This window comes from Callorhinus ursinus, unplaced genomic scaffold (genome assembly GCF_003265705.2).
Source record: "Callorhinus ursinus isolate GAN/ISIS: 27379988/994484 unplaced genomic scaffold, GSC_fseal_2.0 scaffold68, whole genome shotgun sequence".
NCBI lineage: Eukaryota > Metazoa > Chordata > Mammalia > Carnivora > Otariidae > Callorhinus > Callorhinus ursinus.
In genome coordinates this window covers 5,350,243-5,365,085 of record NW_027397130.1, presented here as the reverse complement: position 1 = coordinate 5,365,085, position 14,843 = coordinate 5,350,243, and the positions used below count along the sequence as shown (strand labels likewise).

The following is a 14,843-nucleotide window of genomic DNA, read 5'->3' as shown; positions in this document are numbered from 1 at the left end:
CTGCACCGATCCCAGACGCCCCGCGGTGGGTAGGGTTTCCCGGTAAGCGGCTCCCTCCCCACCCCTGTACTCTGCAAGGTTCCCGGAAGCTGACTCTCCAGAGGCTTCTGCGGAGGGGCTCTCCCTCCTTTTCAGAGAGCCGAGGAAACGGAGCCGGTGAGCGAAACTCAAGAGAAGCCACGACTCGCCGAATCCTCCTCGCAGGGTCATTGGCCACGTTAGTGTCACTAACTTTTAAGTGGCAGGGACTAGGGGTGGGGGGACACCAGGGGTTTCCTCGTCTCTTCCCCTGGCCTCCCTCCTCCCACCGGCTTTCCTGCTCTTCAGTTATTGAGGAGCTGAAGTGGTGGAAGTTCTCCAGTTTAAGGGTGAGGGTGGGGTGAGGGCTCCTTACTCAGGCCTCTGCCCAGAAGCAGGAGGGCAGGGGTGGGAAGCCTGTGCCCACAGGGTGGCACGTCAGTGTCCATCTCCTGCCCCGGAGCGTGTCTTTCCCTACCCCATGCCCTCTCCCACTCCTCCACTTCTAGATTCTCTTGAGTAAAAATATTTGAGCACCGGACCAAGAGACTTTCACAAATAAGCCAAGGGCACAATTAACAGCTCTCCTTCCCTTGTAAACAGTTTTATTCGTTTTTAAGAATCATGCAGCACTCCATAAATATTGCATCCTTGACGTCCCCACCGTAATGTGCCCATGAATGTACCCATGAGTGAGAGAGGGTACACGGATGGCACAAACAGTGCACACACACACACTTGCACACACCAGGTGTGCAGGTCCTAAAGCGAAGTGATCGACCAGCATGCCGAGATCAGGCGGGCAGGACACTAACTCTCCCAAGGTGAGACGGCTCAAAGTGTGTGGGTCTGTGCCCAGGAGATGCCCCAGAGTTTATGTGGGCATAAACTCTGGTGGGTGGAACTGGGTGAGGAAGGGGAAAAGGCCCCGTGAGGCCAGGATCACCACACCACCTGGACGCCGCGGGAGAGCTCAGACCTCTGACGGGCGTTGGCGGGAGAAGCCACAGCCCTCCAGATAGTCTGTGCCCTCAAGTGAAGAGCCAGGCCCCATCCCATTCTCTCCGGGTCAGTTGCTCAGAACATGACTGTCTCCAGATGATGGACTGGGGCAGTAGGGTTGGCAGCTGCCCTGTTCCCTGATCAGGCTGACTAAAGACCAGCTCCTTTGGATGGGGTATTTCTGCTTGCCTAAGAGCCAAATAAGAACAAAGAGGGGAGAGGGGGAGGGGAAGACAGAGAGAGAGAGAGAGAGAGATATGGAAAGCTCGGTCTGAGAAACAGGGCTGAAAGGGCCATTTCTAACCCAGGCATGTCTTGATTATGGAACCAAGGCCTTGAGGAATCTCTGTGAGCCTCTTGCTGGGGGGAGGACCCAGCATGTGCTTCGAGGAAGGACACCGGCTGGTCCTCCTCAGAAGAGGGTGATAATGGTTTCCCCTCAGGGTTCCTGGCCACTGTGGCTACTGTTTACCTGCCTCTCTTTCATCTCGGGGAACACCACACTGTGAATATGAGGCTGTGTGCCGCCACCCCAGGCTAAGGGAAGCTCCCCATTCCCTGGGGCTTAAACTTCAAGGAAATCAGGAAGTGGGGTTATTGCTCCGATGTCAAACACAAAAGGGGCTGTAAGAATATTGGGGGAAAGGACAGGAGTGGGTCCTGAAGCAGCAGAGTCCATGGCAGGACCTCGGAGAGGGGGACAGGGGGCCTCAGGACAGAAGCTTCGATTCAGGCTTGGTTCATGTCACGTCTGTCAGGACAACAGGCCTTCCCCCAACCAGGGCAGGACCTGAGCCAAAACCACAAGGCCTGACAGTGCAAAGAAGCTACACAGAAGGTGCAAAGGATTCCCTGGGCACCAGGCTCTCTTTGGGGTGTTGGAAAACGGCCCTGAAAAAACTCTTCCAGGGTAACAATTCCAAATATGAAGACAGGCCATCATGATGGGCAGAGCTTGAGGCTCCACTGCATCTCAGCCTCACAAATGGCTGTATGTGACCTTGCTTCCCTATCTCATGCTCCACTAAAAGACCACCTTTCCCCAAAGCCAGTGGACAACACATCTGTCCAAGAACTAGGTGGAACCCACTGGTGACACCAGTGTTGAGAGAGGAGGAGCAACTCCCAACAGCTTACAGCCTGGCCTCGCTGCTTCAGACTTTTGTCTACGTGCCTTACACGGGGCTGAGGAGGGCTGGGGGGCACATGATTTGAACAGTATCTCTGAATCTCTAAAGAGCCTGGGGAAGGACTACCCCCCCATCCCCCCCCGCCAGGCTCAGCAGATCTGGAAGGCAGGGGAGGCAAACCCGTGGGGTGGGGAGGCTCCCGCATCACCGCTAGCCCCAGCTCGGCAGCGTGCTCCTCCTCCTTTGGGACTCCCGGGCTCCAACTTGAGAATCACTGCTCAACCCCCTCCCTCTGCCTATTTCTTCAACTATTCACACGGGGTGGGGAATGACACGTGTTAAGAATGCCACCTGACGGGGTGCGGTGATGAAACGTGAGAGTATAGCACAGCTGACAACACAGTGCCTGGCAGACAGAAGGGGCCAAAAATGCGTTTTTTTGAAAAGTCACCTTAGGATGGCGTCCCGGGCCTTCATGAACGCACCTGACCATGAATAACCTTCCTAAGGGTAATCATGTAACTGGGGGGAGTCTCAGATCCAAGGCCTCCTTCCTAAGCAGACAGACACACGAGGCCCAGGACACTAGCTCTGTGACCAGAAGCAAGAACTGTTTTTTTTTTCAACCAACTTTTTGGTTGCCACCGTTTTCTCATCCTTGAGAAAGGAGCTCCTAATGCTTTTTGAGGGGAACTTGGCTTAGAGTGCAAGATGGCTTTCCCTTCTCACGGGAGCCATCCCCCAACCCCACCCCAAAGTGGAGGGCTCAAATTGCTTATGATGTTCCAGAGACAAGAAAACGCCAGATGGGTGTTTGTAATGAAACTGCCAAAACTCCAGGTCCTCTTGGTACGCCCCCTAAGGAGAAAAAGATGAGAAACAACCAGCCTGTGGATCTCGGCTCCACCTGAAGATTAAGATAGGTTATCTATCTATCTGGAATGGATACATTCCAGAGAGTCTCTGCAAAGGGTCCCATGAGCAGCAGTTCACTGAGAGGCTCCAACCCACAAGGAGAGAGGAGGCTTCTAGTTCCTTCTGGGAGGGGAAGGGTCATGGTTATGGAGGAGACCGGCCCGGGAGCAGGAGCAGGTGGACCTCCACGTCCAGCTTTCATCTGGATGCAGAGTCTTCATGGTCTCGCTGAGGACGCCCAGGAGGCCAGCAGTCCAGTGAGGCCAGGATGGAAGGTGGGGGCAGGAGGGAGCCCAGGTTGCACGGGCTGGGGCTCTCAGACGGCCAAAGGACCCCACACACAGGGTCTGTCCTCGGGGTCCTCCAGGCTGCCAGATGATAGGCGCCGGCGCTGTGCATTCCGACGACTGACAACGTTGTCATCGGCCTGCCAGGTGCCTGGAGTGGAGAGAAGGAAGGGTACAGGAGCCGATCTCTGGCCAGGTCCAGATGGCCTCTCCAGCGGGACAGCCCAGGAGTTCGGCACGGAGTCTAGCAGGATGCGTGTGCGTGGGCCACAGCGAGGGAGAGAGAACTGGGCGCGGTGGGCGCCTTGGGGGCAGGGGACTGCTCCTGTCCTAACGGGCTAAGTACAGTCACGGCCACTGTGGAGACCACTGACGGAGAGGAACATGCAGGGTAGCTCTTGTTCTGTGAACTTGCCCTGCAATCCACTTCTGTGTCTTTGTTTAAGTTTGCCTGTACGTTGTGGTGGACAGGACAGAGAGACCAGGTGTAGCTGAGGTTTCGCCAGGGCAGGAAGCAGTGGACGAGAGTGAGAAGAGCGTGTTAATGTGGGTCCGGTGTCAGTGTTTGCTGTGGGGGCTGGTAGCCCAGCAGGGTGCCAGGGACAGAAGGGCATGGGCGGGGGGGAGCCGGTGTGATGCCTGAAGCATCCCTCTTGCACACTGCTGCTGTTCATCTCCTCCTGCCCCTAGCAGCCCGCTGAGGTCACCATCAACCCCGGGAGACACCAGCCCGAGAGCCCTGGGATCCCCCAGGCAGCACCCACTAAACGTCTCATCTTCCCCCAAATCCGCTGCCACTCCTGCACGATCAGCACCGGATGCCAGGGCCGGAAGCCCATCTTTGGCTCCCCTGTCCTTGGTGCTCTGGATTTAATCCATCCCTGCCTCCTGTTTGTCCGCCTGTGGTCAGAAAACCCGGCCTTCACTCCTGGGTCCTGACTGCCCGGCTGCATGCTCCTGGGCCGCTCACTGCACTGCGAGTCTTGGTTCTCCCACTCATCAAACGGGGGCTGAGTGCTCTCCTCACAGGAGTGACTCCGAGAGTGTGCTCAACCAGCCGCCACGCTTATCAGGCCACCCTCATCCCTCCCGGGGTCTCCCCTCAACTGTCTTCCTGGCCCAGACAGGCTCATCCAATCCAGTGCAGCGCGAACCACCCCCCGGCCAAGAGACAGAGGCTCCGGGTGAAGACCTATCTCCATGGGGTCCCCCAGCCCTCCCTGCAACCTTCCCTGCGGCCCTCCGGAGCTGCACCTCCGCGCGGCCCGCCTTCACGAGGACCCCCAGCCCGGTGAGGCACGCTTGCTCCACGGTGCCCCCCAACCTGTCCCGCCGCCACAGTGCGCATCTCACACTGCGAGGGAATCGGGAGCCCCTGCCCTCCTCCGGGGCAGGCCTGGCCCCTCAGAGGACTGCTGCAGGGGACAGACCCCGCTGCCCAGGTGCACAGGGAGGGCCCGAGGCTCATTGTGCTCATGTTTGAGGGGGCTGCTCTCCAACGTCTGGGGTCAGCCTCACGCTAGGGCTAGCCCAAGCTCCTCTAATGGTCTGAACACTAGGATTAAGTGGGTATAAACTGCTTATTTACCATAAGGGTCCTGGTGTGATAATCCATCCTAAGGCTCTAATAGCAGTCTGTGGAGGTGGGCCCCCAGGAAGAGAAGTGGGCGAAATAGAAAATTCGTAGGTATCTCTCACACCCAGATGGAATTTGGAGATTTCTCTTCCCTGGAGTCTGGGACATGGGTCAAAAGTGCTTTCTCCTCTAAGGGTGGTACTCAAGTGTGACAGCACGAAGAGAAGGCAAGATTGCCCTTTAGGTTAGGAACCCCCAAAATGCAATGAGTTGTTCGTTCACTTATAGAATTTGGTAGATCTCATACCTAGTCCTCAATGTTTATGGGGCAGGACTCCGGAACGGCGGCTGTTTGGTGGGAGAGACCAAAAGCAAACGGTGAACAAGAGAGCAGACAGACACGCACGCACACGTTACAATCCATGCCACCGCCGCCACCAACCAGCTCGCCACGGGATGCCGGACCGACAGGCTGTCCTGACTCTGAATCCACAGGAGTCCTTGCTACCAACTCCACCACCCTAGAAGCCTTAGCCCCGGCTGAAAACCGTTCCTTCTGGAATAGCCTCAAGACTAGAGCTCCAGTATCTGTTCTCCTGGGCTTCTTGATGCACTCGACGGCGAGGCAGAGGTTGAGCAGCGATAACAAGGTGCCCTCCCCCCTGCACGGGATGTGATGGGCCCTCGGCAAAACCCTGCTGGGGCTCTCCTGGGGCCCCCGTCCAGCCCTCCAGCCAGACGCTGGAGCTTGGTGACTGAAATCCTTCGTGGAGGTAGATCAAGGTGCCTTCCCTGCAAGTCCCATCTAGAGGAGGAGAAATGGGCGAGCAGAGAGACCTCTAGAGGTAGATTTGGGGAGCATATTTAGGGGAATTCCTCACACCCCTTTCCTGCCTCTACCAAGCCACTGATTAGATGTAAGCGCTAGAATAGTGTGATTGTCTCAAAGAGTTTCCAGTGGAAAGAGAAACCGAATTCAGATTTTCCCTTCATGTCTATGAGGCGTGAACTTTCCTAGCAGCATCTCCGTCTCAGGTTATGAGGCTTGAAGAGAGGAGTGACCTGAATTTCAGGTTTCTGTAGGTATTGCTAGGTTTCACTGGGTATGTCCACTCCTGCACAATGAGGTCATTTAAAAATATATTTCTATTTCCACCAACAAACCCAAATGAGTTTTGTTTTATTTTCTCCATCACATACCCTACCCGGAATCTGTTCGGACTTACCACTGGTGCCCTGGCCCCCGCTGCCGCCTGTGTACTATACTCCATCCAATTCCTTGGAACCACATCCACTCAGCATGGCTTCACAATTCTAACCTGCTCACCACCTGCACCTGTCAGCTTCGACTTCCTTCCTTTGCGACCTTTGAGAACAATCTCAGAACACGCCACCCCCTTGGTCTTAGGGCCCAAGAAGGCTCAGAAGCTTCTCAGGGGAAGAAGGGCTGGTGAGATACGGGTGCCTTCCCCGTGACACCCCCATGAGTGTGATGAGAGTTGTGCGGATGGGGATCCGCGTGGTCGTCGTCGTCAGCTGGGTCTCCCGGCAGAGCGCGCGTGAGCATGGAGGGGATGGCATGTGGCACAGGGGAAAGCACGGGAGGCTCCCCGCGGCTCTGCTTCTAGAACCTCAGCCCTCCGTGAAGGGAGCGGCGCCACCTGGAGAGGGAAACAGACTCAAGAGGAGACCGAGTGCCTGAGAAGGTGTCCTGACGGCCGCAGAACATGGAGCCGGGCCAGCCCGTGGGCGTCTCAGTCAGAGGATGGAAGTGTGAACTTAAGAGCTGAGCGTGAGGAGGCCTCTTTATTCCACGGGACCTACCGAAGTGGATACTCCTGTTATTAACCCAACAGATGCTTCCTGAGAGGTCCCCATCCCGTTGCTACCAGTGTGATGCTAAGAGCAGAACCAGACAAACGTTTTACCAAGAAAGCAGACGTACTTTCCCTCTCCCCTGGGACCTCCGGGGGCGGGGGGGGGGGGGCAAGGGGACACCTCAGGTGCTTCTGAGTCGCTCTCCCGACAGGCGTCACAGGCATTTGGTTGCACGACTGGCCTGAACTGTGAACCTAGTCTCATCTCAGCCCGCTGGCTCTTGAGAGCACCGTAAGGAACCCCGGGGTCCTTTCCTCTTCCCGCAAGCAGTCCCGTAAGTGGAATAAATATCACCAAGCAGGTTGGCCAGAGGGGGTCAGGGGCAGGAGGAAGCAGAAAGAAAGAACAAGCTCCGTTTCCACCAGCATGGTTGCCTAAAACAGTTCCCGGCAGCTCCCTCTGCCAAAAAACGGGGGTGGGTGGGGGTGCCCCTCGAGGGAGGCAGGAGCCTAGCCAAAGGGTGGCTGCTAGAGAGCGGCCACAGACACAGGGCAGAGATGTCATCTTTCCTGCCTAGTGACATGGGATGCCAACTCAAATCCTCATAATGCTTGCCACAGAAGCGTCCCCATGTTTTGTGGAGCAGGGATTAATTTATCTTTGCAAATATTTTTTCTCAGAGAATCTGTCAGATGAACGCAGGCCCTTGCCAGTTAGGACTGGAGACGTAAGCAGGAGCCTCTGGGATGTGCGCGCACCCAGCAAGCGTGGTGTCGGACACAGCGTGGCCGGGTGGAGGGGGCACGGTGCTGGCGCGGTGAACATGAACCTCCACACGAAGTCTACGCAACAGAAATGAGCTTCCAAAGAAACAAACCAGACAGACATGATTTACGTCGGGCAAAAAGACGTGAAAAACAAATGGACAGACGGAAGCGAGGTGAGGAGTGGGAAGAGGCAGGAAGTGACGTGCGCCCGGGCCCCACTGCTCCAGTCCAGGCCCGACGGGGTCCACGCTCCCGCCTCCACCAGCAGGCGGGAGAAGCAGGAGGACCGACATGGCATCTTTTGGCCTCACTGAACGTCAGAGTCCTGGGCAGTATCTTCAGGACGCACTGAACAGAAAACAACCGGAGAGAGGCCTTTGAAAGGCTGGAGAAAGCATCTTCTGGGAATCACGGCTTCCGGGCCACCAGCCGGTGTGGGGCTGGGCGTGAGAGGCCTGGCGTCTCTCGCAGGCTGACGGACAGTGGCTGCCACAGGAGGCTGCACCACTCCAAAGCCTCTGGGCGCTTCGCTGAGCGAGTAAAGCACTGGACCCACGATGTGACGTGGCTGTGCTGAGTTCAAATAAGTCTTCATCTCAGGGGAGGCTGAAGGGGTTAAAGACACCACAACGTGGAAGACAATCTCTGCTGTGAGGGCGGCCTTGACCTAGTCCACCTGGGCAGGACTTGGCTTCAGAGAAGCGGTTCGTGGAGCCCTTGAACGAGCACATAGACTAGAAGGAGGTGAGTGCTCACGGTGTGATTAGCATGGTTCCTGCATAAGAAGTTATCCCAGGTCCAGCTTAGTATCAGGAGAAGGGACAAGGGGCACGTTAATAGTCCTGACCAAATTTAAAGCTAGGGCTCCAGGGAGCACAGTCATCCTCGACCCCTGACCTCTCTCTCCTTTGGGATCCAAGTATAATAAGTACAATGCGACTGGTAACCCAAAGCTCACTGGCTCAGAGAGCCATGTGCTAATCGAAACCACGTCCGGCTTTCAAATTCCTCCCTGCTCCTAACTAAACAAATTCCTTCCGAGGAGCTAGGGATCGGATGCCCTTTTCAAGGACTCAGGCTATCTTTCTAAGACCCTCTCAGAGAGGCAAGGGCTGCCTCAAACTTCCTGTTGATGAAAACAAGACCAGGCCACCTGCCATGGGACACCCCCCACCCCAGGATCGGGGTGGAGGGCGGCAAAGTCAGGCCAATTCGGAAGGAGGGGGGGGGTTTTACTCCTGTCTTCCTGTCCTAACAGTCTTGCTCAGAGCAAGGTTTGCTGTCTGCACAAAGTTCAGGGACTCTCCCGAGGCCTCCTCACTTCCTTCCAGCATCTGGCTTCCAGCATCCTAGCATAGCCCAGGCCTTCTTGCAGGACGGGCAGGGCAGGAGGTGGGTGTCCCAGGGTGAGAGCAGGGGTGCGAGCAGGGTTAGTGTCTCCCACCAAGTTCATGTTCAGCAGACTGCCACTCACCGGGTAAGCAGACCTCAGGGCACAGCTTATTGTCCAGTGCTTTCACGCTGGCGATGCCAAAGTCATTGTTATTGTCACACTCCATACCTAGAAATGCGCATGTCCTCTGGCCTGTAACGGAGTTAACGCAGTTAGAGAGGGGCTGGCTGTATTTTTCCTCTGCTTTGCTGTCCTTAAAAAAAAAAAAAATCTTAAGGATGGAGACAAAAAAAATCAAATCATATGTTAAAAAAAAGACAGTAATTAAGTGGGTAAAGCGTGGACAATAAAGGAATCAAACTGCGTGGGCCTGTCTGTGTTTTTGCCCTGTCCTGCCCTGTCTCCTGAATTGGCCCCTTCCCAGCAGGTGCGGAGACCCCTGGGGGGGGGGGCGGGACGCAGGCTCCACAGAGAGCCGCACAGGGGGCATGGAGAGAGGCTGCCCCTGCTCCTGCCTGCGTCTGTCAGGGCCCGTCGGGTGTTTATGACCACAAGGCTCTGTAAAATGATAAAATACATAAAACAAAAACTAAAGGTCTCAGGTTCCATAATTTTGCATATTAGTCAGGATCACCACCTCCACAAAATTGTTTTATTTTCCTATGAAACTTAGTTTGTTATTTTGAGTGTGTTTTAAGGGTCTGAGCACAAACCTACGGACGTGTAAAGGGAAGGGGAAGGTTTCAGATGTTATTTTTTCTAGCTTCCCCCACGCCTCCGGTTTTCTCTTGATGAAAGGCAGAGGAAAAAACATAAATCCATTGTGTGGGCTATGGAATGTCAGGCGGAAACCGCCCGCCACCCTGCACTTTTCAGAAGCGAACATTCTATGGTGGGGGGGGGGGAGCGATCGCAGAGGGTGAGACTTGGGAACCTCGAGCACTGACGGCATCAACCAAGTCGATGAAGCGCCCGACCCTGTCTTGGGCTGGCGTGCAAGTGTGGCGGAGGCACAGCCCTGGCGGCCAGGCCCTCCTTCGGGGCGACTGGGTCAGGCGAGAGTGGTCAGGCCAGCATGCACACACCCCTCAACTCGCCAAGCAGCGGCCAGTGCCAAAGCAGAAGCAACAAGGATAACATCTGCGTCCAGGCTGGGGTCCAGGTCTGCCGGGGAGGTGCCCTGCTGCGGGAGGCCCCTCAGAGCAGCATAGGGCAGAGATGCTGGCTCCGGAGCCGGGGCAGATTCCATTCCCAGGGGATTCTCCCAGCCCCACCTCCTCTTCCCACTTCCTTGCTCTGGAGATCATTCCTTCTCCCCCAGCCTTCCTGGACACAGAACACGTCCATCTGAAGATATAACGGAGGCCCGAGTCACAGTGAAGGAAGTCATTACAGCAGCCTACAGATAGCTTGTCTACGCTGAGCTGCAGGTGTCAGGCTCCTTCTCACACCTTCTCTGTGCCCGCTGGCCCCTAAGGTCTCTCTGCTACTGAAACGTCAGCCATCTTCTTTGCTAACGCAGAACCAAACCACCTGCCTAACAGGCCTTTCTCCCAAGTGGAGCAAACTGTTTTACTGCTGCTGCTAAACATCAGAGCTGCCAGAGCAGCTCTGTGGACTCGGCTGAAAAGCAGAAGCGGGAAGGCAGGCGACGGGGGCTGCCCGAGAGGCTTCAGAACCTGGTCCACGCAAATACAGCGCTCCCCGTGTGCCTTCTGCAGCAGCTTCGTCCGGACATCCTTGGCAAGAGCCAAGAAGCCCACTGTGGTCCTCAAATACTCCGCTGGCTCTGCTAGTCCATCAAGAAGACAAGCTTTCCCCAACAGCCACACAACTGAGTAGAGCCACCGAGTCATACCAGTGCCCCTTTCTGCACCCTTTAAAGATCACCCAGGAAAGGAATCTCATAAGAGGGAGCAAAAGACCAGGTCTTTTACCATCTTCTTGTGTGGGTGATCCGTCCTCTTCTATAACATCATTCCCCTAGGATAGAAGGAAGGGGCTGTGAGTCTATAAAAGCAGTAAAGTGAATATATTGAGCAGCTGAAGACAGAAGTAACTGGCCTAATGGTATCTCACTCCAGGGCCTTCGTCAACAGCATACGTTTCCCATCGTGGCTGAGAAGCCTAGGAGGCCTGGCAGAGACAGAGTTTGCCTGGGGAGGCATGGTCTGCCCACGGGGACCAGGTCTGAGCCCCGTTACAGAGGTGCCCAGGGAATGTCAGGATTAGCCTTGGTAAGAGTTTAGCTCATACCATCTCTTGAAGGTGGAAATAAACGTTGTCAAATGAAGAAGCAAATAGTAAGATCATAAAACTTCCAGAAATTCCTTAGGATCCCAAACCTACTCCCATGAGAGCATCTGGCTCGAGAAGAAGCTCTAGTGCCCTCACTGTGACCTGGGCATTTCATGCACTTCCTGAGCACCTCCGTCAGGGCATCCTATGCAGAACCTTAATCCCGTCCCCACCACCTGCCGTGGGGCTCCGGGATGAGTGCACAGTTTATTTCTCTTTTAGTAATCTCTACACCCAACGTGGGGCTCGAACTTACAACCCTGAGATCAAGAGTGGCATGCTCTTCTGACCGAGCCAGCCAGGTGCCCCTGGGTGAGGGTATATAGTCGGGACGGAGGGATGGGGGGAGGCTAAAACTAGGTCCCTGGGGTCTTTACGTCTCCCAGTGCCAGGAGGTGCCTGCGCCACGGTCATTCTGTGTAAATCCTAAGTGAACGAAGGACGACCACATCCTCAGGTCTAGGGTCTGGCCGGGAAGAGTTCCCTCTAGGACTGCCTCCAGGACGCCTGTTACACGGCAACCACTGTGCTGTGCTAAGGGACAGTCCGCTGACCAGCGTGCGTGGCCACCCTTCCCTCTACACCACACCCCACCCCTAACTGAGCCAAACACGCCACCTCGGAAGGCTTCTTCCAGAACAGCCCCCGGCCCATCGCACCCCCCCGCCAGCGCCAACAGTCCCTCTGATGGGAGGGAGCCCTGCCGCCCGCTATGGGCAGTACCTCTGCGTCCTGCTCTTCGGCGGCCAGGCCGATGAAGTTGCTGTCTGCGGATGCTGCCGGCATCACCTGCCAAAGAGCAACAGAAATCAAGGCACGGACACCGCTGCTCTCCCAGCCGGCCCGCCGGCAAACCCAAACCAGGTCCTCGGGACAGACATGGCACCAGACGGAGGAGTCAGGCGTGAGGAAGGCTTTGATTCAACGGCCCCACCTTGTTTTCCATGGCACTCCTTCCCAGCACAGCGGGCGACCTGGCAGGGATCCCTGGCAGGCCCTGGGTTGAGCTACTCTGGACGCGTGTGCAGAGCACAGAGCAGCAGAGACAATGCCCGCTCACTCCTCCCCTACCTCTCCTTCTGAGGGGGTCCTGCTGGCGGCCCGCGGCGAGGGGAGCGCCTCTTCCTCAGTGCCAGGGGCGATGTAGGAGCCGGACATGGAGGACAGCGTGTCGGTGCTGATCTGGGAGTGCTGGCTCTGGGAGGACACCATGGACATGACCGACTGGGCCAGACTGCTGCTGGCAGGGTCTGCGGAGCCAGGGGAGGAAGGAAGGAGATGGGCGGTCAGGCATGGCTTCTGGGAGCGACCCGAGGAGCAGAGCGGCCTCCCTGTGCTCACGCAGCGGGGACGACAGTGGCCTCCGCCACACCCTCACCGACAAAGGTTTAGGTTTCAGGTCTTCCGAGGCTCTGCTCCTTCACATTTTAGAGCTCAGACTCAACTCAGGGAGCAAGGATCTGCTTGTCCCTGAGTCAGCGTTCAAGGAGCCCATGACGGCAGGGCCGGGGGGTGAGATGAGCCCTCCCCACAGCTGTCAGCAGGACCCCCTGGCCTCTGAGAGGGGCCTGGTTTTCCTGCAGCTTAAGTATCAACCTGCCGGCCCGAGTCCCTCTGGAGGGGCCGTCGGGAGCGCCGAGGACTGGGCAGAGCAGAACAACGTGAAATCGCTCCCGCTCCCTCATGTACCTTCTGGGGAGGAGATCGTGGAAGAGAGAGGCGTCCCCGTGCAAGACGACTGGTCAATAGCTCCCGAGGATGACAGGGTAAGATTCTCACTTTCTGGGGTTACACCACATTCCTGGAGGGAACGGACGAAGGGTGTGAGGGCCAGGGGCCCGGGGACGGAGGGAGCACCGGGAGGGCCGAGGGCCCCAGCGTCAGGAGGCTCCGTGCAGAGCAGGCGCGGTTTCTCTTGCCTCATTCCCCACAGCCCTGGGCTGGAAGGGCTGCCTCCCAGGGGAGGCGCCGACTTCGGTCAGCACATCCTGCCGGAGGCTCAGCATCTGCTCGGGCCATACAAAGGCTGGAGCTCAGGTGACACGGGTCACCCAGCAGCTGTGACACGGGAACACCCCGGGTTTCCCAGGATTAGAAACAGCTTTCCTTCTGAAGAACACAAAACCAGCAGAGGCCTCACAGCCTGTGACGCGGCCCCACTTGGATATCGGGTTAGTTCCAGCTCTACCGACCTCACACAAACACCACCTTTGCCTCCCGACCCCCTCCTGACACCCAGCTAGCAGCCACCTGCGCCCGTACCCTCACCCCGGCCCGGGCAGATGGGGATTCTGTCCCCACCCCCTTTTTTCCATGAGTTCTGTGGTTTTGTTTTTTTGGTTTTGTTAACCTTTTTTTTTTTTAAAGATTTTTTATTTATTTATTTGACACAGAGAGAGAGAGAAAGAGAGAGAGAGAGAGAGAAAGAGAGATCACAAGCAGGCAGACAGGCAGGCAGAGGGAGAGGGAGAAGCAGGCTCCCCGCTGAGCACAGAGCTGGACATAGAGCTCGATCCCAGGACCCTGGGATCACGACCCGAGCCGAAGGCAGCCGCTTAACAGACTGAGCCACCCAGGCGCCCCAAGGTTTTGTTTTTTTTAAAGTAAGCTCCACACCCAACGTGGGGCTTGAACTCATGACCCTGAGATCAAGCGTCGCAAGCTCTACCAACTGAGCCGGCCAGGCGCCCCAAGTTCTGTTTTTATTGGACTTCAGGCACTCCATCCTGCCCGACCCAGGGAGTCCTGCCGAGGGCTCAGCTGCTCTCTGGGAGCCTGGTCTGCAACTGAGTGGGCCACGCTCTCACGTACCCCTGGCCTGCTCAGCGCCCCAGCTTTGGCTCTGGGCCTTTGCACGGACTGCCCCACCACCTAGAATGCTTCTCTTGCTTTTCTCTCTGAGTCTAAAAAACGCCAAGATCCTGCTTACATGCTACTCCTCCAGCACACCTCCCTGGTCTTCTCCGTTTTAACATACTCTCTCATGTCTCTGCCATAGCACCGCTCTGTCCCTGCTTTGGGGGGAGCTCTCTATAGTTAATGTTCATTCATTCTCTGTAGCTAAGATTCATTCACTCAAGGGCGCCTGGGTGGCTCAGTCGGTTAGGCACCCGACTCTTGGTTTCGGCTCAGGTCATGATCTCATGGGCTGTGGAATGGGTGCCGTGTCAGGCTCCACGCTCAGCAGAGATTCTCTCCCTCTGCTCCTCCCCCACTTGAGCAGGTGCATGCGCGTGCTCGCTCTCTCACAAATAAATAAATAAATCTTCAAAGAAAAAGCATCATTCACCCACCCAACAAATACGTATTGAACAACTATGTGCTAGACATAGTGCTGTAAACTGTGTGCATGTCCTGTCCCCAACCAGACCCCGAGGACCCAAGGTCAGGGACCGCTCTATCATCTTCGCCCGTTGCAGTTCACCTGGCTCACTGCCGTACAAACAGCAGGTGTCATAAGATCACCCCGCAGGCTCACAGGCAGCACCCCACTGCACGGGGCTCCCAGCGCGCCTCTGCCAGGCTCTGCAGCCACTGTCCCTGTGTCTGGAACCCGCCTTCCCCAGACATTTGCACACTCACTCTCACCTCCTTCCATCTCTGTCCACAGACTGTCCTTTAAAGGCAGCAACCCCCCAC

The 14,843-nt window shown here is 56.5% G+C and overlaps 1 protein-coding gene across 7 annotated transcripts in view; it reads right to left on the bottom strand.

Moving 5' to 3' along the window:
* Window positions 1-606: 606 nt before the first annotated feature.
* The window catches only part of RNF157 (ring finger protein 157), a 77,372-nt gene continuing 63,135 nt past the window's right edge, over window positions 607-14,843 (bottom strand). For 2 of the 7 annotated variants that reach the window (XM_073886046.1, XM_025859583.2), the window contains exons 14-19: window positions 12,894-13,005; window positions 12,276-12,454; window positions 11,928-11,993; window positions 10,844-10,889; window positions 8,988-9,098; window positions 607-3,503 (exon numbers count right to left, since the gene is read on the bottom strand). In XM_073886046.1, coding sequence (XP_073742147.1) covers window positions 3,382-3,503; window positions 8,988-9,098; window positions 10,844-10,889; window positions 11,928-11,993; window positions 12,276-12,454; window positions 12,894-13,005 — 636 coding nt within the window. In that variant the 3' untranslated portion in view covers window positions 607-3,381. The other 5 variants (XM_073886048.1, XM_073886049.1, XM_073886047.1 and 2 more) reach the window with 5 other exon arrangements.